The sequence below is a fragment of the Physeter macrocephalus genome, unplaced genomic scaffold (genome assembly GCF_002837175.3).
Source record: "Physeter macrocephalus isolate SW-GA unplaced genomic scaffold, ASM283717v5 random_253, whole genome shotgun sequence".
NCBI classification, from domain to species: Eukaryota; Metazoa; Chordata; class Mammalia; order Artiodactyla; family Physeteridae; genus Physeter; species Physeter macrocephalus.
The window spans coordinates 26,621-52,158 of record NW_021145539.1 but is presented as its reverse complement, the minus strand read 5'-3'; the positions used below and the strand labels follow the sequence as shown (position 1 = coordinate 52,158).

Below are 25,538 nucleotides of genomic sequence, written 5' to 3'. Positions count from 1 at the left end.
CCCCCTCAGGCCCGCCGCCCTCCCATCCCGCCTCAGCCCCGCTCACCCCCGCTCAGCCTCCGTCCCACTTCGCCTCCCCCTCAGGCCCGCCTGCCCGTCCGCCCTTCCCCTCCCCACCTTCACCTCAGACCCAGCGTCCGCGTCGCTCTCCGCGCGCCTGCGATCCCCGCGCCAGGCCCCGCGATCCCCGCGCCAGGCCCCGCCCCCACAGGCCGCCCCGCCCCCACAGGCCGGCCCCGCCCCCCAGCGGCCGGCGGTTCCGCCTAGCGCTGGGGCTTCTTCCCCTCCCGCATCTTGCAGGGGGTTGGGATTGCGGAACCTGACGCTCCTGAAGGAGCCCGAGCAGGAGCCGCTGATTGTCTCGGGGACTCGTCCTCCGTGTGGGCCGTTCTCCTGCGGGGTTAACTCCCTCCCAGGGCGAAGCTCGGAAATGGGCCGGGAAGGGTCCCGAGGGTGCAGGCTGGCAGAGACACTAGATGCGACCCGGGGGCCTGCAGCCCCCTTCTCCGTACAGCGGGAACCACGACTCCAGGGCACCAGGTTCTCGTAGGGGTGAAATCGGGAAATTTTCCTTACTTCGCAGTCCTACTAACGGCCCATAGTTTCGGGCAAAAATTGAAAAACCATCAGGAAAACTGCCATGGATCACACAAGTCACTCTGAAACTTCGGTGGGCACCAGAACACTTTCCAAGGCCCCACCTTTCCCCCACCCCCAAACCTGAATCTCTAAGGGTTGAGGCCTATGTTTTTTAAAAATAGGCTTTACAGGTGTATTTCAGCCACAAAATTGGCAAAACACCTGGCTTGTGTTTAAAAGCCCAGCAGAGGAAACCAGGGACTTCTGCTCTGTAAGGGCTGTTCCTCCGGCAGAAGTGCACCGGCCACCTCAGACCTGGCACTAGGCAACAGCCAGGTAATCCACCCAAACCCTCCGGCCTCACTGATCTCCTGTGAAAGGAGGGTGGTTTAAGGGCAAAGACTCAACGCCTGCCAGCTGCTGTCATTCCCTCAGCAAACCTGCACTGCTCCTGCTCCTGGGCACGGGGCTCGGACGGAGGCCAGTGAGAGGGTCCTGCCTCATGGTAAATACAGTGGCAAAGGGCTGCAGGTGCAAAGGGCACGCAGAGGCGTTCCTGGTGGTAGGGAAGCCGGACTCCTAAGCACGAGTCTGCAGAAGTAGCAGTCATTCAATAAATACATGCTGATTTATTTATAGGGATAAGATGGTTCCTTAGGGGATCAATTCAAGAGGTGGTGCAAGCACTTTATTCATTTGAGATGTCCCTTCCCTGCCAGGCAAGGCAGCAAGTTCTAGGACAAGCTAAAAATCATCCCCCTCTTTCAAAAGTTACCCTCAGCAGGGAGTTTTGGGGCAGGGGTTAAATTTAAAAAAAAAAAAAAAAAAAAAAAAATCATTTATTCATTTGAGATGTCCCTTCCCTGCCAGGCAAGGCAGCAAGTTCTAGGACAAGCTAAAAATCATCCCCCTCTTTCAAAAGTTACCCTCAGCAGGGAGTTTTGGGGCAGGGGTTAAATTTAAAAAAAAAAAAAAAAAGAAAAAAAAATCATTGATTCCTAATTGTTTTTGAATACAATTGGCTTGGAAAGGAGTTTCCACTGGGTTCATAAGGAAGGCCTGACTTCTGCAGTGTTGTGGGGGGAAGGGTGGGACTTGGTCCTATGCAGGCTGGCCTCTTAGCCCACAGACGCCAAGACGATGTCCACTGGCAGCTCCTCCGAACTTCTGGCTGTCACCTGCATTGTTACTGTGTCCAAAAGCAGCAGCCGCGAGCGCACCAGGATGTCATGACCCCCCCGGAATACGCCTGGAAGAGAAGAGAGAAGGCCAGGTGTGTAAGGCAGAAGGGGGCTGAGAGCTGGGCTGAGAGGGGCACCTGCAACAACTGGCGAAGGCAACTCTGGGGCGTGAGATGGGAGGGACCCGCAACCAGGAGCACTGGCTGAAATCGCTGCGTGAGGCCCTGGGCACGTCATTTTACCTCTTGAGCTGCATCATCATCAATGATCTCAGTAGAGATCACTCTACAAGCTGTATTTCACGCTTCGGCCAAGCTAAAATGAATTACTGGACACATAAGGCTTGTGTCTGACATCACAGGGGCGCTCACACACGCTGACGGAATCTAAGAGCACAGACGAGGGGACAGCCCCACCATGACAAAACCGCAGCGCAGGTGTCTGCAAAACCCAGGGGACTGGGTTGCTTCACTGTGGTCAGAAATGATGGGCTTGGGGGCTGTCAGCTGTGAGCAGGGCACTGAAGCAGAACTACTTCCTAACCCTGTTTATAAACACTCAGAAAAAAAAATTTCCTTTCGTTCATTGTTTTAGGTGTGATAAGTGCATTGCCTCCCTTTTAAACAAAGGATCGTTAGCTTTTAGAGAAGCATACAGATCAGAAACATTTACACATGAAATGTCTATATATGGAGCTTGCTCTAAAATAATCTGGGGGTGGAGAATGAGTTGTTGCAGCTGGAGGGTGAGTACTTGGGGGTTCCATTTTTGTGTAAATTTGAAAATTTCCATGATAAGTGCTTAAAATCCCACTCCTATTAGAAAAGACCAACCAACCCAACAGAAAATTAGACAAAGGATCTGAAAACAGTTCACAGAAAAGGAAATACAAATGGCACTTTGCATTTGAGAATATACTTAACTTCCTTCAATATACAAGAAATGTAAAGTAAAACTACACGGAGGGTTTCCCTGGTGGCGCAGTGGTTAAGAATCTGCCTGACAATGCCAGGGGACACGGGTTCAAGCCCTGGTCCGGGAAGATCCCACATGCCGCGGAGCAACTAAGCCCCTGTGCCACGACTACTGAGCCTGCGCTCTAGAGCCCGTGAGCCACAACTTCTGAGCCTGTGTGCCACAACTACTGAAGCCCGCGCGCCTAGAGCCCGTGCTCCACAACAAAGAGTAGCCCCTGCTCGCCGCAACTAGAGAAAGCCTGCGTGCAGCAACGAAGACCCAATGCAGACAGAAATAAATAAATTTTTTAAAAAACAAACAAAACTACATGGAGACACCATTCTTTACACCCGACAAAGATCATAAAGTTTGGTAACACACTGTGTTGTCCGAAGTGTGGGAGAAAAGGCATACAATTCCTATGGAAGGCAACTGGAAATATCTACCAAAATGAAAAATGCACTTTAACCTGGTTAAAGCCTTGGGAAACTTACCCTACAAATACCCTCAGTGCACACAGTCAAGATAAAGTGTGTACGTATACATGTATGTATGGGATTATTCCCGGCAGCACAGTTTGTAACAGCAAAAGACTAGAACAGGGGCTTCCCTGGTGGCACAGTGGTTGAGAATCCGCCTGCCAATGCAGGGGACACAGGTTCAATCCCCGGTCCGGGAAGATCCCACACGCCACGGAACAACTAAGCCCGTGCGCCGCAACTACTGAGCCTGTGCTCTAGAGCCCGTGAGCCACAACTACTGAGCCTGCGTGCCTAGAGCCCGTGCTCTGCAATGAGAAGCCACCGCAATAAGAAGCCCACGCACCGCAATGAAGAGCAGCCCCCGCTCGCCGCAACTAGACAAAGACCGCACGCAGCAGCGAAGACCCGACACAGCCAAAAATAAATAAATAAATTTATTAAAAAAAAAAAAGACTAGAACAATCTAAATGTTCATCAATACGTGAACTGGTTCTACAAAATATGGTCCATCCATAGAATGGAATAGTAATCAACTACAAAAAAGAATGAGCACACAGTTTGGGATGATGAAAAAGTTCTGGAGTTGGATGGTGTGATAGTTGCACAACAATGTGAATGTACTTAATGCCACTGAACTGTACATCTAAAGGTGGTTAAAACGGTAAATTTCATGTTACTTAAAAAAAAAAAAAGAAAAGAGAAAGCTCTGGTATCGATAGGGAAGTTCTCCAAGATGCACCGTCAAGTGAAAAACCAAGTGCAGAACAACATATACACCACCTGTATGTAAACATTTGAGTTTCAAAAGGGAGCTGCGCACACATTTGCTTTTACATCCCTATGCTCACAGGAAGGATACACAGCATCCTCTATAATGTAACACTGGCTGCCTGGTGGGAGGGAAACGGAATTACTGGCAGCAAGTGCTGGGAGGGAGACATTTCACTGCAGGTCTCTTCATGCCCTGTGAACATCCAACGCTGTGAACTCTGAATTCCCAGGTTCCCGGGGGGAGCCCGCAGCCCAGGATGCAGTGGCATCAAGGCCCTTCCCACCAGAAATGCCGCCTACCTGCCAGGAGCAGCGTGTGCGTGTTCTTGTTATCCGGCACCTTGTCTGACCTCTCACAGGGGTGCATTCCTAGGAACTTCACAATATTGCCCACAGCCTCTGTGGGGAGAAATCCCAGTGTTATTAACCCACGATCTCCCCCTGGTGCCACCACCACCTCCCCCATGCCCTGACCCCACTCTGCAGTCTTTAATGAAGTGGCATCTGAAGCACGCGCTCTAGACGTGGCCCTGGATCTTTGGGGACTTGGGGGCGGGGGGAGCGCTTCAACAGTAGCCAAGGATCTTGTAAGGCAGGCCAGCAGCAAATGGCACCCCCAGGATTTACCTTCAAGTGTCCTGATGGTGGACAAGGTGAATGTTTCCTCCTTCTCAAACTCATCCCCCACCTCATCCCAGGCTGCTTCAAAGTTCAGCTTCATGACCTTCTGGATGTGATCAGCTATCGTGACTTCCAGATCTTCCAGCTGGGGAGAGGCAGGGGCGCATCAGGCACACAGCTCTAGGGGAGAGACACCTCCGAGCCTCTGCTCCACTCTGGCCACCTGCCCCTTCCCACCACGCAGCCACAGGTGCTTGCTAGGCACTGTGGTCAGGGGACAGGCACCACCTGACCGGCTCCCCGTCCTCGGGGCGCTCACAGCCAAGTGGTGTTCCCTCAGCAGAAAACGCCTCACCCGTTTACAGCCGTGCCTCAGTATCTGTGGGGACTGGTTCCAGGACCCCCTCGGATACCAAAATCGCAGATTCTCAAGTCCTTTATAGAAAATGCTGCAGTATTTGCATTTAACCTACACACATCCTCCCTTACACTTTGAATCATCTCTAGGTTACTTATTACACCTGATACAATGTAAATGTTATGTAAATAGTTGTAAGTACAATGCAAACACCATGGAAATAGTTGCCTTGTGTGGCAAACTCAAGATTTGCTTTTTGGAATTTTCTGGAACACCCCCCACCCCAATTCTGAATATTTTCTATCTGTTGGTTGAACACAGGGAGGCAGAACCAACAGATATGGAGGGCCCACTGTCCTCATCCTCGGATGAGACAGCTATGAGAACACATCACTCTGAAGCCTAGAGTAAGTGCCAGACTGGACGGAGGGAGGCCTGCATCCTGTGACTTGGCCATGTCCTCCCTGGGGCCGACACGTCATACTGCCCCCCACCTTGAACTAACTGTACATAAAGGTTGCCCATTCATTCACCCAACAGCTCTTCACTGAGCCCCTACTCCTGTGCACGTGTAAGGTGTTCACAGTTAGGACTCGGCTCCTACGGTAGAAGCTATGCCTCAGACCCAGCCCTCCTATCCTAGGGCAGTTCCCGCCCTTAGGTCATTGCTGGCTCAGGGAAGGCCCATCCTCAACAATGGACCTGGGAGGACACAAGTGACCATCAGCTGTATTCAGTGACTGCCCCTCTGGACATGAGGGCTCTGCCAATCTCCATCCCAGGTTTAGTATCAGGGTCTGCACTCAGATGGCACTGAGCCACTGTGACCTGGGCAAACCCCAGAACCACCCTGCACTCAGTTCCATGCAAGCTCCGAGAGCTGGAACTGGAAGGGCCGTTTCAGTGCATGAAAGTACTGCCCAGCAGATGCAAACTGATCCAATTTCTCTAGAAAGCAATGTGACAGCATGAATCAAAGTCCTTTTTTTTTTGGCCGCGTTGGGTCTTCACTGCTGTGCACCAGGTTTCTCTAGTTGTGGCGAGCGGGGGCTACTCTTCATTGTGGTGCACGGGCTTCTCACTGCGGTGGCTTCTCTTGTTGCGGAGCACGGGCTCTAGGGCACACGGGCTCTAAAGCGCAGGCTCAGTAGCTGTGGCACACGGGCTTAGTTGCTCCGCGGCGTGTGGGATCTTCCCAGACCAGAGCTCGAACTCGTGTCCCCTGCATTGGCAGGCGGATTCTTAACCACTGCGCCACCAGGGAAGTCCCTCAAAAAGTCTTAAAATCAGGCTTAGCCTTTGACCCAATTATTCTACCTCTAGGAATCTGTCCTAAGAAGATAACTTGAAATGCAGATAAAAATTTGTACCCAAGGGGATGCTTAATGTAGCATTTAAAAAGTGAAAATTTGGGAATTCCCTGGCAGTCCAGAGGTTAGGACTCCACGCTTCCACTGCTAAGGGCCCAGGTTCAGTGCCTGGTTGGGGGACTAAGATCCCACAAGCCATGCAGTGCGGCCAAAAAAAAAAAAAAAAAATTTGTGCTTTTTTTTGTTTTTTTTTTTTTGCTGTACGCGGGCCTCTCACTGTTGTGGCCTCTCCCGTTGCGGAGCACAGGCTCCAGAAGCACAGGCTCAGCGGCCATGGCTCACGGGCCCCGCCGCTCCGCGGCACGTGGGATCCTCCCGGACCGGGGCACGAACCCGTGTCCCCTGCATCGGCAGGCGGACTCCCAACCACTGCGCCACCAGGGAAGCCCATAAATTTGTTTTTTTAAAGTGAAAATTTGGAATCACAAATGCCAAGTATTTAAGGAATACGAGGTCAAGCGAGTTAGGATATATTAAGATAAGGGAGTATCTTAAAGTCATTAAAAATTGTGTTTATGAAGTATTTGTAATGGCAGGAAAATACACTCTGGTTCTAAGTGAGCACAGCAAGATCTGTAATGTACAGAATAACTGCAATGATACAACTCCCCCCGCCCCGAGTCATTCCCAAGGACTATGGGTAACGTTTTCCTGTTTGTGTATACTTTGTTTTTGCACTTCCCAAGTTTTCTTTTTACACACGAACATGTATTTTCTTTTAAGTTAAAAAAAAAATTCTTTCGAAACCCCAGCCAGCAAGAAGACGCTTCACGGCTGGCTGTCGGCTCCTCGCCCCGGCTTCTTACCACATACTCATCCTCATAGCCTTCGGCGTCGGTCTCCCCAGTGGTGGGGTCGCAGTCCTTGACAGTGAACTTCATCATGCAGCTGAACGTGCAGCCCACTGCGGGGAGGGAAGGCCGGGCGGTCGGGCGAGGTCGTCTGCGGGCGGGCGGCCACAGCCTGCCCTTTAGGCCTCAGCTGCACCTGCACTAGCGGCACATGCCACCCGGCCCCACAAATCTGGACAGAGGGCACCGGCTTGTAAAAGGCAGGAGGGCCAGGTTGCAGCCCCCAGGAGTTGCCCTCACAGGGAAGGAAGAGAGAGGAATGCAGAGATGCTGCAGGGTGGCTCCCGGAAAAAGCACCTGGTTTCTTTGGTTGGAGTGGACCTGGGACGGTCCATGTTTGTGCCTGTCTCTGGGCCTTCCTCTGTGCTCTCTCCTGGTACAATGAGAGAGTCCTGGTTTGGCGACCAGGCAGACCTGGGCTCTGCGTCCTACCGGCCACGTGAACTCAGACAAGCCATTTAACCCGAGTCTTACTTTCCTGCTCCCCAGGGGTCTATGAGGAGGAAATGAGCGGATGTGTGAAAAGCCCCCAGGACTTAGCCATCCTTCTCTTCTTCTCGGGACTGACCTCAAGGAGCTGAAGCTCTGACAGGAAACAAACAGCTGGTGCACAAGCCACCCACCCCACCCCCAGGGGCTCCCACAAGGCCAGGGGGGCATCTGCAGAGGGGCTCACCCGCCGTGGGGTCTTCCTTGGGCAGGGCCACCAGCGTGTAGCAGGTGCCGGGCTGATTGTAGGGCAGGCTCCGGGCGGGCACGTAACACAGCACCTCGTAGGCCTCCGTGGGCTCCATCTGCACTGTGACATTCTCCAGAGTCTGGTCGTTGAGCGTGTTCGTGCAGTCAAACTGGACCAGGGAGCGGGGGGTGGGCGCTCAGACACTGCCCTGGACCCAAGCTTGCTGCACAGGAGCAGCCAGGAGGTCCTGCCTCTCACCCCAGGGCCACGCCGACGCCCATCCCAGGCCCCCGTCCCAGGCCCCCTGTCTGCACGTGGACACTCAGGAGCCACAGAGGCCCTGCATCAAGGACTCGAGGGACACAGCAGCTGGTCGTGGATCTGGCATCGGGCTGGGCTCCAAGCACCGGTGCGGGGTGCCAGGGCCCTGCGGGAGGGCCTCCCCCCGGCTCACCTGGAAGACCATGTGCTCAGGGAAGGTGTGTTTGGTGCAGCGGATCACGTACTCCGTCTCCGACTCAGTGAGGGCCACGGGCTCAGGCGAGGACTTGAAGAGGGGCCCCAGCCCCTGGAACTCCGGCACTGCCGCCAGCTGCTCTGAAACCCCCAGGCCACACGCTTGCTCAGCTGCTCGGCGATGCCCCTAGCCGATCCTCAGGCCTGGTCCTCAGGCCCTCCCACCCACTGAAGGAGTCACTCCCGATTTCCCGAACAAACCCGAGCGTTTCCTCACCTCCCTCGCCCTGCTCAGCTTGTGCCACCCACGTGCAACACTCTGCCCCGCTGTCCCACACAAGACGCCAGAGCAACCAGTGGACCTCAGGCCCAACGTCCCAGGCCTAATCCATTTGGAGACTCTCTCAACCTCAGCAGCTCAGCAAGGGGTCTGAAAAGAGGGAGACTGGGAACAGACTAAGAGGGGCTGAATGCTGTGATGGCCACGGAACCAGGTGAAAGAACAAACTGGCCTTAGACATGGGGCACTTAAGACAGCGGCCCAAAAGGAGAGGCTTCAGATTCAGAGTGTTGCAGAAAACCCAACGTAGTGTGGACGGTGGGCGTCTGGAAGGCCTCTCCCTGCGGCCCACAGCCAGGTTCCAGCCCTGGTGAGTCCAGGTGAACGAGGAGTCTGGCGGCTGCCCCTATTCTACGGCAGGGGCAGAATTCCCCACAGAGTGGTCATGAATCACCTGTGTCAGAATTACCTGGGGGTGAGGGCCTGTTAACAACGCAGATTCTTGGACCCCTCCCAGATCGGCTCTATCAAAATCTCTGGGTTTGGGATCCACCAGTCTGCATTTCTAACAAGTTTCCTCAGATAACTCTGATGTATACTGATATCTGAAGACCACTACTCAAGATTTTTAACTTGTCTTCCCAGTTAAATTGAACTCCACGTGGAAAAGAACTGTGCCTGAGGCCAGGGATCTGATATTCTGCCTGAGTAGGTACTCGATTCACATTTCAGGGATAGGGAGAGAAAGAAGGCATTGTTATTATTTGGCCTTCTCCCCCCACAGAGGCAGCCTGTGTGCCTGCTTCAGCCCTCTGAACGTGCAGGCGATAAAAATCCCAGAAAGAGCCAGCTTACATATCAGGAGGCACATTCAGGCGTCCTGTGAGCGTCAGCCACCAGAGTGCTTTTCTATGGGAATTTATTTCATTGGGCATCAAGTTTGCGGACATGCCCCTTACTGCCTGGGGGATTCTGCTGGTGTAAAAAAAAACTAACGCCCCTGAGTTTCAGACTCTTCGTCAATAAAATAGATACAATAATCATATCCACAGGGTTCTTGTAAAGATAGAAGAGGCGATAAAGGTCAAGATCTAGCAAAGATCCTGGAACTTAACATGTGATCAATAAATATTAGGCTTCGGAAGGTTGTTTACAAATGGGCCTGAGTCCCTCAAAGAGGCTTCAAAGGAGTCTTCCTTGGAGGGCGTGGCAGAACAACGGCCCCCAAGATGTGCAGGAGCTAATTCCCAGAACCTGTGAGTACGTTCCCTCACTTTGCAGGGGTTACGTGGGATCTTGAGCTGGGGAGCGTCTCCTGAATTATCTGGGTGAGTCCAAAGTGACCACAAGGTCCTGCTGAGAGGGAGGCAGGAGGGTCAGAGGCAGAGAGATGTGACTGTGGCTGTGCTTCTGGCTTTGAAGACAGAGGACGGGGGCTCTAGGCAGCGAATGTAGGCGGCCGCCAAAGACGAACCCCTCAGAGCCTCCAGAGGGAGCTCGGCACCGCCAACACGGCGAAACCCATTTTGGATTTCTGTCCTCAGAACAAGGTAATAAATTTGTGTTATGTTAAAGCACTGACTTCATGGTAACTTGTGACAGCGGCAAGAGAGAACTAACGCACAAGGAAAAGTTTCGGATTAGAGTGATCCCAGTCGGCTCAGGATCCTAGTTTTGCTGAATCTGAGTCAGTATGCTGACGGAAGACAGGGTTCGGGAAGGGAATGGAGAAGGTGGAACTTAATTTAACTCAGCGATGATCGGGAGCCTACTGTGAGGAAGGCACTAAGTGCAATGACAGAGAATCTAGACGACAGAACGTGGAGAACTGCGCAGGACCACGGAAGAGAAGAGAGGAGCTCAGGGAGGGCATCACCAAGGACGGGGGACACGTGCTAGGCCTCAAAGGTAGGAATCTAGTGGATAACGTGCTCTGGCAACTGGACGCGCGGCCTCTCCCCTTGAAAAATGCAGAGGGACAGATGAAAACCTAAACAAAATCCTGCAAGGCAAGGTGGACGGAACACATCTGGAACCCGAGACAAAGGACTGTGTCCCTTGAGTCAGCTATATGGCATCAGACATCCGGAACTGGCCTGGGCCTCAGGGAACTGAGCCTCAGATCCAAGGCCGAGGCAGCTCTGAATCAGCTGGAGCTGGATCTTAATTCCACCGCCACCCCCCCACCGCCCCTTCTTGCTGTGCAAACTTGGGCAAATCACCGTCTCTCTCTGAACGTCCAAATCTTCCAATACCAAATGGACCCAGTAACCTCCACCTGAGGGTCAAAGATGCTGTCTAAATACTCTCAGAGCCCAGCACTCAGGAGAGACCCAACCGATGACCGTTCCTACTCTTAATTCCCTGGAGAAGAACCGCTACCCTAGCCGCGGTCCCGGGAAGCCCCGCCAAGCACCACTACTCACCTTGGAAGATCTCCTGACGGGTGGCTGCCACCTTCTCAGGCTGCTTGGCTGCTGTGATGGGGGTGCTTTCTGCAGGAACAAACATGCATGGTGACCCACAACTCCAGGAACGGGCCAGGGTAGTGTTGACGACGGTGCTGTTACTCAGGGGTTATAACTTCCACCCCCGAGAGTGTGAAGTACAGAGCACGTGAGGAAGAGAGCAGGTGTTTGTGCCTACGTGTCTTCATTTCCTGCGGCCAGAGGCAGACGGGATAACTCCCTCCACCCAGCAGAGCCCCATCCATCCTGGGCAGGGTTAGTGACTTTGCAGCCAACGCAGACCCTCCAGCGGAGGCCTGGACCGGAGGGCCTATGAAAGGAGTGCAGGTGTCACTTACCTGTTCTCTGCTCTGCCATGGGTGTGGTGGCCAGGGGCACAGACTTGAGGTCAAAAGGCTTTTCTGATGGTTCTAGAGTGTACTGCTGCAGAGCCCTCTCCAGACCAGGGATGGACACGGTCAGACCTAGAGGCCAGTGAGAGACTGAGGTCCTGGGGTCGAGGTTGTAGGACCTTGAGAAAACCACTTAGGCCTCTGAGGTCCCACTTTCTCATGACATCGTCCTTCGCAGGACTGACGTGGGGAGTAAACGGACACAGGAGAGAGACTTATAAAGGGTAAGGCACTCTGCAGATGGAGGCTCTTATGAGGAACTGGTGTTTCAATTCACTGGGCTGTCTCCACCCACAGGGCTGTGAACGCAGGGCCCTGGGTCTCCCGAGGCGACAGTGATGCTCTGCAGCCGCCGTGGAAGCCCAGCCGAGAGCGCCTTGCCTCGGAGCCCACCGCCGGGCGAGGCTGCAGCCCCGCTGGGGGCGGGGCGGGGTCAGCCAGGGAGGGCTCACCGTTCAGGATGTAGCCCGCGCTGAGGGCCCTCTGCTTCTGCTCCAGGACACCCAGACAGAAGGTGGCTCTGTCCCTTACTTCGTTATCATCGTCCATCACACACCTGTGGCCACAACAACACAAGGTCCTCCTGACCGGGGCCCCGCAGGGTGGCAGGAGGGAGGCTGCAGGGCTTCAGCAGAGCTCAGTGGGAGGAAGCAGGTCTCTTAAAGCTCAGGCCTCGGATGCGGACCCAGGCATCCCATGCACAGAAGGGCCCGCGGGACTCTAATTAACTAGGAGGTGGCCGTATTCACACTCCCTGGACCCCCTCCCCAGAGCCCACCCAGTGAGGGAGGCACATCTCCTATTTCCACAGCATACATCACAGAAGAATGTAATATGACCCACCAATTCCACTCCTGGGTAGACACAAGAGAGAACTGAAAACGTGTCATATAGAGTCGCACACAACTGTTTACAGCAGCACTAGTCACAACAGCCACGAAGTGGAAGCAACCCAGATGCCTATCAACGGACGTACGGACAAACAAAACGTGGTCTATCCATGCAATGAAATATTATTTGCCCATAGGAAGGAATGAAGTACTGGCACATGCTACAACACGGATGAACCCTGAAAACATCATGAAGAAGCCAGACACATGAGAGGTGACACACTGTATGCCTGAGTTTATATGAGGTGTCCAGAACGGGCAAATCCAGAGCCAGAAGGCAAGCGAGTGGTTGACTAGGGCTGGGGGGCTGGGGGGAGTTGTGATGACTATTAATCGGTACACTGTTTCTTTTGGGGGTGCTAAAAATGTTGTCGGGACTTCCCCACTGGTCCAGTGGTTAAGACTCCGCGCTTCCACTGCAGGGGGCACAGGTTCCATCCCTGGTCAGGAACTAAGACCCCACAAGCCACGCGACATGGCCAAAAAAAAAAAAAAAAAAAAAGTTTTCAGCTTAGACTGTGGCAATCGTTATGCAACTCTGAATGTACTACAACCATCGTATTATACATTTTAAATGGGTACATCATATGGGTCTCGAATTATATCTCAATAAAGCTGTTTTTTAAAATAGAAAACACCTCAAATGAACGCCTAGGTGGAGGGATTTTTGCATGACATTACTTTTCATGCTTTTTTTTTTTTTTTTTTTAATTAATTAATTTAGCCTGTGCAGGGTCTTAGTTGCGGCACGCGGGATGTAGTTCCCCGACCTGGGATCGAACCTGGGCCCCTTGCATTGGGCGGGCAGAGTCTTAGCCACTGGACCCCCAGGGAAGTCCCATACTTTTCTGTGTTTCCATTTTTTCCTATAATTAATAGTTGTGTATCTTTTCTCCCTTTTTTCAATTAAAAAGAGACAAAGGACAGCCGCCTGGGCCCAAGGGAACGCTGTTGTCCACCAGGCCCGTGGCCTGGACTCACCTCTTCAGCAACACCAAGATACTGGGCAGCATCTCTTCATTCTGCGCTCCGAACTTGGCCAGAGCACTGACAGCACCTGTGTTTACGAAGCAAATACGATTTCCTGCCAGGGCTCGGAACGGGCCATCCAGAGCCAAGCAGCCCTGACCCGGCAGGCCCAACCGACACCACGAAACAAGGAGCCTCGGCCACGTGGGCACAACCCGGCCTCGACTCCTCGCCTCTCACGGGAAAGGCAGCCCTGTTCTTGGGTCCCAGGAGTCCCTTTCAGCATTAACTAAGAAGGGGCCACGAGAGCTGCCCTCAACTTCTGTATCCAAATGGCCTCAGCTCACAGTGAAGCAGTACACGACCATAAACAAGAGAACAAACTACTACTGAACGAGTAACAACTGCTGAAAGAGGAACATCTGTCCAGAGAGGGCATGAGAAAAACAGAGCAATAAATTAAAAGTAAAATTAAGAATATGACGGTTGCACATTGAACTGCACACTCGTTTAAAAGAGTGAGTTTTAGCGTATGTGAATTATATCTCGACAAAGCTATTATTATTTTTTTGTGTGTGTGGTATGCGGGCCTCCCTCTGCCGTGGCCTCTCCCGCTGCGGAGCACAGGCTCCGGACGCGCAGGCCCAGTGGCCATGGCTCACGGGCCCAGCCGCTCCGCGGCACGTGGGATCCTCCCAGACCGGGGCGCGAACCCGGTTCCCCTGCATCGGCAGGCGGACGCGCAACCACTGCGCCACCAGGGAAGCCCCGACAAAGCTATTATTAAAAATAAAAAACTAAACACCAAAAAGAAAGGAAGGAAGGAAGAAAGAAAGGAGGAAAGAAAGGAAAAAGGGAGCGAGAAAGAGAGAAAGAAAGTTAAATGACAACATATAGTGACACTTAAAAACAAAAAAATCACTAAGGCGAATTAGAGGTTAAGAACCATTCACCTAGATGAGGCCCAAACACCTAAGGTCCCTCCTACAAGACTATAAAACACCGAGCTTGTGAGGCAACAGCACCAGGTGCCCGCGTCCCCCCGGGGGCTCGGGGCCCTTTGCTGGGGGGCCTACTCCAGGGCAAGCCCGGGGCCCAGGGGCAGCCCTGCTCTGACCCACCTGCCCGGACCTCCTCATGCTCCAGGACCACTCGGTTGTAGATGAAGCGGATGTACTTGGAGGGGTTGTTGGTCCTGGGCCCCTCCTGGCCCAGGAGGTGCAGGATGCGCGTGGCCAGCACGGTGAACTCGCAGTCCTCGATGAACTCGCACAGGTGTGACAGCCCCGTCTCTTTGCTCTCCGCGTTCTCCTCGATGATGCTGATGATGCAGTCCACGATGGCCCGCTTGTACTCAAAGCCGCCCTGCAGCGCAAGGGGCGAGCTGAGTGCCGAGGCTGCTCTCTCCAGAGCCTAACCGGGACCCGGCACAGCGGTGCAGGCACTGAACCTGGTGACGAGGGCCCAGCTCTCCCGGCCGCTACCTCCCTTCTGTGTAAAACAGAAGGCTCAGGCTGAATGCCCGCTGGGGCCCTGCCTGTTCTAAGAGTAGATGGTTTAATAGAAATATTTGGGACTTCATTTTCTTTTCAAGTTTGAGATAAAGGCAGAATGGGTGATGTGGATGCTGGAGGAGGAGTGGGGTGTTAGTGTTTAATGGGAACAGAGTTCGGTTTTGCAGTATGAAAAAGCTCTGGAGGTTAACTGCACGCCAATGTGAATGTACTTCACGATACTGAACTCTACACTTAGAGACAGATAAGGTGATAGAATTCTATGTCGTGGGTGTTTTATGACAGTTTAAAAAAAGGCAGAATAGAGCAGTAGAGAGACAAATGATCCCGGGTCAAATCTATGCTCTGCCACTTACAGACTTTAATAACAGAAGTGGCAAGTGAGATACCGCCTAGGTGCCCGGCCGTAACCCGGCAACGCCCAGCACACTGGATGGGACGGTGGCGCATGCGTAGTGCCAATCCCATCTGAAGAGCGAAATCACCACGCAGCCTAGCGCTGCCAGGTCTTAGAAGTTTTTAAAGAGAAACTGGAAATCTATCGAGGTGGTTCTCCTCATCTTTAAATAATGGCTACTAATTCTAAATGTGTAAAACTCTGCACAACCCAAGTAGAACTTGTCTGTGGGTCAAATCTGGCCCCTGTTCTCAGATTAGTTTGTTTTACGGCCGTGATAAGTCACTCTCTTGGTCTGAGCCTCAGGCACCTTCATAACAAGGACCATTAGCGTACTGACCTCATGGGTTACTGTGAAGAATAAATACGCTCTGTGAATTACACATGCACCTTACATTTCAATAAGGCTGTTCTGTCAGCAGGTGCCCTAGTTATAATACCGGTTCTGCAGCCCGCCCGCCGACTGGGCACTGACAGGCTCAGAGTAACTGCAGGGCTTCGCCTGCAGCGGCTCATGGCTGACTCACCCTGTGCTGAGGGACAGACCCTTTTCTAGCAGACAGGGTCTCGGTGTCTGAGTGCTGTGTTCTAATGAGTGAAGCTCTCACACTGTCTTCCGTGGAGCCTCCTGGGAGGCAGGGAGGTCCGGGAGAAAACCACGGGCTCTGGAGCCAGACACTTACTGACCAGGTGGCCACAGGCAGGTGGTCTCAGATCCCTGATTTTTAAAGGGCGAAAATAACGTCTACGACAAGGCCTGTTATGAGGATCACAAGATCGTATACGCTGTGTGGTGTCTCCACGGTGCTGGGCCGTTAGCTGAAGGCACCCTAAGCCCTGCTCCCTTCTCATGTTCTTGTGAACCCCAGAGGCACCCAAGGCTCCGGTTCCTCCACTGCCTTGGTCCAAGGGCCTATCTGGGGCTGGGGCAAAGGGCCGCCAGGTATCCGGGGACCAAACCCACCGCATGAGCACTCTGCTTCTGTTCCTCTGAACGCACCGGTTTCCTCAAACAAGCAAGAAAGGTGGCCCCCGTGAATCACTAATTCACGTCGGGAACAAAAATAGAACCAAAGTCACGCTATTAGCCTCAGTTTCCCAAGAAACCAGCCTGGAGCTCCGGGAACGGCTGGACTATTTCTACGCCGAGATGACACCAGACAGCACCAGGTTTCCCATCTTCTACACAAGCCTCACCCTGGGGCATCTGCCGGGTCTTTAGAGCCCGGGGAGCGTGTCATTGGGGTTATTAGTGTGATCACAGTGACTGGTGCATGATTACACTGTCAGCCCATGAGCAGTTTCAAGGGCTGCGGGCACCAGGAGAGCAGCCGGCCAGCAGGTGGACTGGGTACACCCGAGAACTAGTTGGGTGTGGAGCCAGCGGCCAGGCCACCACCCCCACAGGAGACCTGGCGCCCGAGCGCCGTGCTCTTACCTCCTCACGCAGCATGGAGAACAGGAAGTTCATGAGCACGGCGTGCTTGCGAGGATACTTCTGACACAGTGCGCTGATGGCCTGGACCACCACCACCTGGGCCAAACAGACACGCGTGAGCGGCGGCCCTGCCACCTCGTGGTTACTTCACGCACCCAGTGCCAGCGGAGTCCTTCCCCAGGCAGGGCCGGGCCCTGGGAGCAACAGGTCAAGACGCGAGGGGAGCCCCACCTCCACCCTCGGGGGGCCCGCAGCCCCGAGCCCCCCAGACAGGGAGGCATGCACAGCAGTCCCGAGGCCCACATCCAGACTCTGGGTCCCCCTACTCAGACTTCAAGGAAAGTCTGCCAGCCCCTCCATGCCGCCTGTCCTGCTTCTCCCCTCCCCCACCACTCCCACCCCTGAGCCTTCCAGCTCAGGCTGCCCCTTGGGGTTCTCTGGCCCCAGCCCTCTCCTCTTCCCGTCTCTTTGGCAATCTCATCTCCTCCCGTGGTTTTAACCACCTCTTCTATGCCCCCAACGCCCAAATCTTCATCTCTGGTCTGAGTTCAAGAGCAGTGCTTCCAAATGTCTACCACACAACTGCACCTGGTGCCCACGGGCACCTCAAACTTGGCCGCAATCACCACCATTACCCCCGCTTCCCTCCTCTCAGCCCTGACCGTCTCCCTCCTTCCCCAAACGCATCCACAGCACCGTGAACCCAAACTAGAACACGGACTCACCTCTGAGGACGTTCACGCCCTCAGCTGTCACATGGCGCCGACACCTGGCTCTGTTCCCCAGGGGCTCTGAGACCAGCCCCCCTCCCGCTTCCCAGGCCTGCGGGTGCCTTCGCCTCTCTGCCCAACTCCCACAACCAAGCCTCAGTCCAGTTCACCCTCCAGCAGCTTGAGAAGGATCTCTCTACGTGCAAGTCTCACTGTGTCATTCCACAGTCTACAAAGTATTCCTATAAACCACAGGCAGAGTTTATTCTACCTACTTTGTGTCGTTCCTGCTACAGAACTCACCATGCTCTACCACAGTCATTCACATCGCCGCAGCGGGTAGGGGTGGGGAGGAGGGGATGGGTGTGGCTATGCAGGGAACGCCAGGGAGTCTCCTGGTGGTGGTGTAGCTGAGCATCCTGTGTCTTACGCAGAGTTTCACACACACACACACACACACACACACACGTGTAACAGGGAGTCTCCTGGTGGTGGTGTAGCTGAGCATCCTGTGTCTTACGCAGAGTTTCACACACACACACACACACACACACACACACACACACACACACACACACGTGTAACTGGTGAGCAAACTGCGGCCTGTGTCTGTGCTGTGACACTGTCCTGTGGCCCTGCGGGTGCTGGAGGACGAGGCAGCTGGGGGAGGGGAGCAGGGGGATTCTCAGTATATTTCTTTACAACCTTCTGTGAATTGTTTGAAAGTAAAAGTTTAGAGAACACTACAGAAAACGCTTTAGCAGCTTCCTTAAAACCACAGCTCTTTACCACGAGCCCCCGGGCCTCACACGGTCTCGCCACCACCTGCTCCGACTTCATGGCCTCCACTGGCCGCAAAGCCCCCAACCTGGCACTTCAGCCCCTTCCTCTTGTTCCCAACACACTTGCTTCTGCCTTTTCTCCCGTGCCTTCCCGGGTACCTCCCCGGGGCGGCTCCTCCTGGGAACCTCTACCCTGTGGGGTTTCCTCCCTGCACTCGTGTGTGAAATTACCGTGTCCCCGCCTTGCTGACTGTCCACCTCCCCTCCCCAGCAAGCAAGCTCCACGACAGCAGGACTGGTCTGTCCACTGCTCTGTTCCCCTTTCTCCAAACTCTGCCCAGCACATGGCAAGCGCACAAGAAACACTGAAGAACTTAACAAGCTGGCCCGGAGGCTCCCGGCCTCGCTGGACAACAGCCGGACGCAGCATCGCGCGCACCTCTGCCAGCCCTCCGCCCCACCAGCCCCCCAGAACCTCCGCCCCGGCTCGGAGCGGGGACGTGGCAGGCGGGGACTGTGGACCTTGAACTCGTCCGAGATCTCTGACATGAAGGAGGAGATCTGCTTCATGAGGCGGTCGATGCTGCCCTCGCTGCCCGTCTTGAGGAGGGTGGTGATGGCCAGCGTGGCGATGCTACGGTTCGAGTCTGTAACCAGGTTCTCCAGGTCCAGGTTACAAGCTGTCACCGCAGATGGATGCTTCATGGCCACCTGTTTTGATTCGGGAGGAAAGAAATGAGGACAGGGACGGGGTACAGCAGGTCCCCCACCGTTCCGCTGATCCTTCGGGTGAGCTCAGGTCACCGCCGGAGGACAGAGGCGGACCAGGGCTGCACCTCCCGCAGGGCGGGGGCCAGGAGACACTCCCCCAGCCCCACTCCGAACTCACCTTGTTGAGGGTGCGGACGGCGGCATAACGGAGCGCAGCCTTGGGGGAGCTGCAGAAGAGCTGGAGCACTGCGGGAAGACAGATACGGGTGCTGGGCTGCCGGGAAGCCCAGGGGCCTCCACGAGGGGCAGGGACCGGGCACAGCGGCGGGGCACACATGCAAGGGCTCTGAGGCTGCGTCCAGCTGTCTCCCTGCTGGTGCCACCACCCCAACCAAGGAGACAGCCATCCTCCCCGTGGGCACCTGAGCCTCGCACGGACCCGTGGGCGCGCTTGCAACCACCCGGCGGTTCACACGCACGAGCCTACGGTGCCGGGCACAGGGCTGAGCACTGCCTGCCGTGTCCCCGCGAGTCTCCACACGCCTGCAAAGCGGCTCCCGTATCTCCCCACGCAGAGCCAAGGCACAAAGGGGCAGAGCAACTGAAGGAACGAGGGCAGCAGCCAGGAAGTAGCAGAACCAGGACTGACATCCGGGGCTGCCTGCCCCGGGGCCCGAGCCGTTGCCCTACCCGGGGTCCCGGCAGAGCATCGGCCGCCCCAGCCCGCGCCTTGGCCTCAGGAAGCTCAGGCTCCGGGTGCACTCGCTGGGGCGGCGAACGTGACTGCTGTTTTCTGCAGTGTCTACGCTCCTCTCCTCATAACTTGGCTTCCATTCTCTTATACTTTTTCAGCACTTATTTACGGTTTTCTTAAACAACCCTTATTTTAAAAGCTCTCTCTGTTTGACTTTCGTTATCCTGGAACATGAGTAATACAACAAGAAAGAACAAACATTCGAACCAGGGAATGAATTCATTTAGTTCTTTTGCTTCTGTCGCCAAGGAGGAGGAGAGACTTCTCTCTGCAAATGTGAACCCCATCTCTCTGCCTGACAGGTTTGCAACCTTATTCTGGAGAACATGAGAAAAGCAGGAGGGCCGACCACTCCTCAACCTCTGCAGCTGGAACTCTCTGGCCAGAACATCAGGGCTTTCATTACTAGGTCTGTCCTTCTGGGACGCCTGCCCCTTCTCTCCTGCTCCAAGTCCCACTTCTCAACGCACCCGCCTTCCAGGACCAAACACAGCCCACCGGCACGTGCCTGCCACCCCAGCATGTAGTGAGATCTCAACGCTCAGCACCGGGGCCTGCACGACCAAGGCACTGATCACTCAGCAGCTGGCCCGACAGCAGCGGGAGCCCGGCGGATTCTGCTGCACGACCGCCCAGAGCGCAGGTGCCGCGTGCACCATGCTGCCAGTGTAATGGCACGACTCCTATCCTTCCCGCAGAGAGGACAGCTGGCTCGCTCAGGCTCGCCCGGCTGCCCCGCCACAGAGCCAGGACTGCAACCCAGGCTCCTGTCCAGACTCTGACCAAGACCTCTTTCTCCTCCCCGAGATGGCCCAGGCCCTGGCTTCATAAATGCGGGCTTCCTCCGCCGGGCCCTCCTGCCATGGCAGCCACCCGCAGGCGGCAGAGCGCCTCTGAACCTCGCCTCCGCCAGCTGCCAGAGCCCAGGTGAGAGGCCCTGGCCCGGCAGGGAGCAGGTGCTGCCTGGGTACCGACGCCCTCTCTTAACCGTAGCCTGCGGCCCGCCTGAGGGCATTTCCTTTCTTTCCTGCGCCCCCTGGCCCAGGGCCTAGCTCCTGGCAGGCACAGCCGTGCGGGGCTTGGATGGGGAGCGCCCGGTCACCTGACACGGCCGGGGCCAGCTCCTTGGCACTGCAACCCGGCAGGTTGACGATGGCCGAGGCGGCTTCGTACACCACCATCTCGTGCTTGTTGCGTAAGCAGCTCTCGATGAAGTCGAACAGCGGGCTGTCGCGGCTGCGGGACAACAGGCGGCAAGAGGACGCTGGGGGGCCCGCCCGGGAGACGGGCGAGGCCTCGCGTGGCATGAGGGGCGACACGGGGCCACTACCTGCCGTCCTCCTCCTCCAGCTGCCGGCTGGCCACGCGGATCATCATGCAGTAGGCGAAGGGGGACTTGAGGCCGTGCCGCGTGAACTTGCTGATCATCTTGCTGACAGCCAGGCGGTCGTTCTTCCGCACGTGGTACAGGAGCCCCAGCGCGTGGTACTAGAGAGCGCGAGAGGGCAGCAGAGCACGGGCGTGTGAGGCCGGACCCCCTGGCCGTGGGGCTCTGGAGGTCACGGTCCCTCTGGGCTCCGGGGTGGGCATCGTGGTCGCTTCCTCCAGAGCCTGGGTGCGACCGTGCCCAGCAAGCCACCTGGGTGTCTGCGGTCCTGGTCCGCCTCCAATTTCAGCAAGGGCCTTGACAGGCAGCGTGAGTGCAGGCGTTGGGGGGACGACAGGCACCACAGGTGGAAGAACAGGAGGAGACCGGGCGTCTCCGACCAGAAAGAGAAAGTGGGAGCCAGGCCTCGAGGGGGACACGTGTCGTAAGGTGCTGCGCAGACGTGAGCCCTCACAGCGTCAGACCTTACGTGTGACACCGTGTGACAGGTACTTCTGCCCCCACTGCCCTGCCCAAGGACTCGTGGCTGCTGCCGGCAAGGCTAGGCCTGCAGAGGGAAGGCACACGGAGTTACCTCGTGTCCCCTCTGCTCTTTCCTAATTCCTTGCCAGGGTGACTCTCAAGGGCCTCCCACGTGGGAAGCTTCTCTGACCCTGGGAAGGGTTTGAGGGGACACAGCTGGTCCTGGAGACGAGATCCAGCACAAGGGGCACAGAGGGAGGGAACAGATGCCCACACAGGGAGGCTGCAGGTAGGGGCCAGACGGGCAGAGGCTACAGAGGCTCTCAGTTTATCCTCACGGCTCTGTGAGGCAAGGACTTTCATTCCTGGTTTACAGACAAGGAAACTGAGACTCATGGAAATAAAGAGGTTCCTGGCTGCAGTCACTGAAGGAGAGATCAGCACGTGAAAGCCCCACCAGGGTGCTTCCACGCATCGCTGACAAAGCCAGCTGGGCAGAGGCCCTCCGCCTGCCTGGGCCAGGTCGGCTATGTCGCACGCCCCAGAACAACACTCTGGTCATCAAAATACTCGATATCTCGGTACCAGCTAGTAGCGTCTCTAACCCAACTCCCCCTGCAAGTGGTGCCCTGGAGTCTTTCCCCAAACCCCCCAAGTCTCCCCACAACGACAAAACGATTAAAGGCTGCTCCAGCCAGGGGCCGCCAGGATCTCCGTGGTAAGAGTCCATGCTGTCTGGCCAGGACAGTGCCACCAGCCTAAGTATCTCCAGTATCACTGCTCTGCTCACCTGGACCATGATGTTATCACTGGATGCCGCCTCCTGGGCCTCATTCACCCAGCGCTTGACCACGTCAAAGCTGCACTTGAGCAGGTGCTGTGGGGCACAGGGCACACTGAGGGGTGGGCAGACGGGATGCTCTGCCATCACACCTCCCGGCCTGGCCACAGTTCAGCTGGCTCTGGGTCTCCCCTCAGACGCAGCCTGGCCCCCCCCCCGTCGTCCGCTCCTCTGAGAAGTGCACGGACTCGGGACAGCTCCAACCCTCACTCTCCCTGCCCTGGCAGACTTCCGGCCGGACTCAAATTCCAAAATCTGTCACCCCAAAGGACGGGTCAAGGCTGTCCAACTGGCTCCTCAATTGACCCAGACTTCCCCAGGCGCTCTTCACTGAGAAGGGGGTGGGACTCTCAGATCTGGGGATACAAAGCTTTTTTTTTCTTTTGGAAAACGACTTTGATGTTTCTTCGGTCTCCCAATCCAGCCCCCGCCCCCCCACCGGCCCCGCCGGCCCCTGCTGAGGCTACACACCAGGGAAGACACCAGAGCAGAGCTGGAGACGCTGGGCACCTTGTCCACGATGGCCTGCTTCATGTAGCGCTCGATAGCCTGCAGCATGGTGCTCTGTGGGCACAAGGGGTGGGCGGGAGGGGGCCCGGTCAGCCCCCGCCGCCCTCAGGAGTGCAGGTGGCAGGGTGTGGAGGAGGGACGGCCAGGAGGGAGGAAGCAGGCTCACGTCCTGTGTTCCCGCACCCCTCCCAGGAGCCGGGGGACGAGCTAAAGCACGGGAAGGGTGAGACCCCGCGGCGACCGAGCTGGCCAAGGTGGACTCACGTCAGTGATCTGGCAGAGGGCGCGCACGGCCGGACCCCGGTAGCTGTCTTCCTTGCCGGTCATGTCCTTCGTCAGGCTGCGGGGACAAGGCGATGGCCTCACGCAGGGGCCGGGCCTGCCCTGCCCACCCCGGGTCACCACGCCAGTCTCCTAACGGGCGTCCTCTCTGCGCTGTTAACCCTGCCCCACCAAACACCACACAGCAGCCAGAGGGTTTTTCATAAAACTGGAAACTGACCGGGTCACTCCCCTGCGCTGACTGAAACCTTCCCGAGGCTTCCTGCTGCCACTCCCGTCAGCCCCTCACAGAGACGTCCCCAAACAGGCCGCGCTCTCCACCCCAGGCCCTGGCACCTGCGTCCCCTCAGCCGGGCGCGCTGCCCCCTCATCTCCACCTCTGTCCCGCTACTTCCCACTCAGCCCTCAGGGCTCCACTCAGACAGGTCCAGGAGGCCTTTCCCGAACCAAATTCAAGCTGGCCGTCCTGATCTGCTCTCACAGCCGTCACACTTCCCTAATGCATGTCTGCTGGGTTACTTCTCGGTAAATTCTGGGGCTGCAGAGGCCATGCCTGTCGTGTTTGCTGCTCTATTCCCAGAGTTCCACGGGGGCCGACAGACGATAAATATTGTCTAAATGAACCTACACACGAATGTATAACGTCCCCCCTGAAACTGTGGCAAGAATAAGAGAACTGAGCCCAGGGATTATATTTCAGTCCACTCTGTCCCCTGAATCCCCCAGCCTAACATTTAGTGAGCAAAGCAGTTCTTAGGGAGCGAGTCTGCCTGCGCTCCCCGTGTACATATACCCCTACGTGTACCCTCCCTGCGCTTTCTCTTGGTACTCGCTAGAGTCTCTGTGAAACTTCCAGCTGCCTCAGCTGACTGAGAGGGATCAAGGGAAGGAGGGCTCTGTGCCTAAGTTCAGGCCAGAGAATCAAAAGGGAAACCGCCCACCCTGGAGGCCGCCACGGGTGGGCACGGTAACTGAAGGATGAGGGAGACAGGAGAGTAAAGGAGAAAAGGGCGCGGGCGGGCTTCCCTGGTGGCGCAGTGGTTGAGAATCTGCCTGCCAATGCAGGGGACACGGATTCGAGCCCAGGTCTGGGAAGATCCCACATGCCGTGGAGCAACTAGGCCCGTGAGCCACAACTACTGAGGCTGCGCGTCTGGAGCCTGTGCTCCACCACGGGAGAGGCCGCGATAGTGAGAGGCCCGCGCACCGCGATGAAGAGTGGCCCCCGCTCGCCGCAACTAGAGAAAGCCCTCGCACAGAAACAAAGACCCAAACGCAGCCAAAAAGAAAGAAAGAAAGAAAGAAAAAGAAGGAAGGAAGGAAAGAAGAAAGGAAAAAAGAAAAAAAGAACTGAGTTAAAAATTTAAAAAAAAAAGGCACAGGCAACGCGTCAGCCGAAGTCTGAGCGCCTGGTACTCGTGAGAAGATGAGCTCTGTGTCGGTGGATCCTTCAGAGACCAAGACTTGCCTGCTGGTCACGATGATGACATCCTCTGCGATGCAGGACATCTCCTTGATGGTCAAGTAGCACATCCGACGGAGAGTGGGCTGGGCAAGAGATGCGAAAAGCTCTGTGACCCCTGGCGCAGCATGAGGCAGCCTCGCTGACAGGAGGCCCTCCCACCAGCCTGTCGGAGCTGCCCCCTCTGGAGGAGGGCTGGGGTGGGGACACTTACATCGTTGGACTGAAAGAGTTTGGTCATGGCAAAGAAGGCCTCGGTTGCTTCTGTGGTCCCCAGGTGCTCCCCCTGTTTTAATCAAGAAAGAAGTCTCAGCTTGGGACAGACGGGCCACAATGCTCTTCCTGTCAGATGAGCCCAGGCCAGATCCTTGGACCCTGCAGAGGCTCCATCAAGGGCGACATTGGAGTGAGACACTGAGGGGACCCAGAGCTGGGCCACTGGCTACAACTACACAGGGGCTGTGCCCCTCGCCCCAACACACCCCAGTACCATCTTCCCCACCCCCAAGCCTCACCCTGTTACCTGGTTTATGAGGTAGAGGATCTTGGTGAGGATGTGGGCACATTTCCGAGGATTGATAGGAGTTTCGTTGAACACGCGGGCCTAGCAAGAAGCGACCAAGGATATTACCTTCCGGCTGAGTTTGTTTCCCTTCCGTGACTGCCCTCAAGCGCGTCCGAGGTCTGAGAAGGCCCAGGGTAAATAAATACACTTGCCCAACTTTATTTTCATAAGCAAAGAGTCTCGTTTTGCTTTTTTCTTACTTCACCTATTAACAACTCCTGAAATTTTCCCTAAATACTAGCTGAGGATGTGCTGACTTAGTGACTAACGGATAGTCAGGCAACACTTATTAATTAACTAGAAGGAGAAATGAAGACGAAGAAAAAGATAGATCTAATGAACCCTCTCCGGGAACAAAGTGCCCCCGTCTTTCCAGGAGCAGGTCTCTCCCCTGCTGTCCTTTTTTTTTTTTTTTTTTT

At 55.6% G+C, this 25,538-nt stretch overlaps 1 protein-coding gene across 1 annotated transcript in view; it reads right to left on the bottom strand.

The window, feature by feature from the left end:
• Window positions 1–1,570: 1,570 nt before the first annotated feature.
• The window catches only part of COPG1 (COPI coat complex subunit gamma 1), a 25,534-nt gene continuing 1,566 nt past the window's right edge, over window positions 1,571–25,538 (bottom strand). The window contains exons 3-24 of the mRNA XM_007130837.4: window positions 25,078–25,158; window positions 24,769–24,840; window positions 24,561–24,640; window positions 23,075–23,150; window positions 22,772–22,864; window positions 22,250–22,336; window positions 20,941–21,098; window positions 20,713–20,846; window positions 19,035–19,102; window positions 18,668–18,856; window positions 16,654–16,749; window positions 14,426–14,669; window positions 13,317–13,392; window positions 11,898–12,001; window positions 11,392–11,517; window positions 11,012–11,080; window positions 8,304–8,446; window positions 7,847–8,018; window positions 7,126–7,223; window positions 4,598–4,736; window positions 4,271–4,369; window positions 1,571–1,828 (exon numbers count right to left, since the gene is read on the bottom strand). Of these exons, the coding sequence (XP_007130899.1) occupies window positions 1,698–1,828; window positions 4,271–4,369; window positions 4,598–4,736; window positions 7,126–7,223; window positions 7,847–8,018; window positions 8,304–8,446; window positions 11,012–11,080; window positions 11,392–11,517; window positions 11,898–12,001; window positions 13,317–13,392; window positions 14,426–14,669; window positions 16,654–16,749; window positions 18,668–18,856; window positions 19,035–19,102; window positions 20,713–20,846; window positions 20,941–21,098; window positions 22,250–22,336; window positions 22,772–22,864; window positions 23,075–23,150; window positions 24,561–24,640; window positions 24,769–24,840; window positions 25,078–25,158 (2,535 nt within the window). The 3' untranslated portion in view covers window positions 1,571–1,697. The remainder of the gene's footprint in view (window positions 1,829–4,270; window positions 4,370–4,597; window positions 4,737–7,125; window positions 7,224–7,846; window positions 8,019–8,303; window positions 8,447–11,011; window positions 11,081–11,391; window positions 11,518–11,897; window positions 12,002–13,316; window positions 13,393–14,425; window positions 14,670–16,653; window positions 16,750–18,667; window positions 18,857–19,034; window positions 19,103–20,712; window positions 20,847–20,940; window positions 21,099–22,249; window positions 22,337–22,771; window positions 22,865–23,074; window positions 23,151–24,560; window positions 24,641–24,768; window positions 24,841–25,077; window positions 25,159–25,538) is intronic.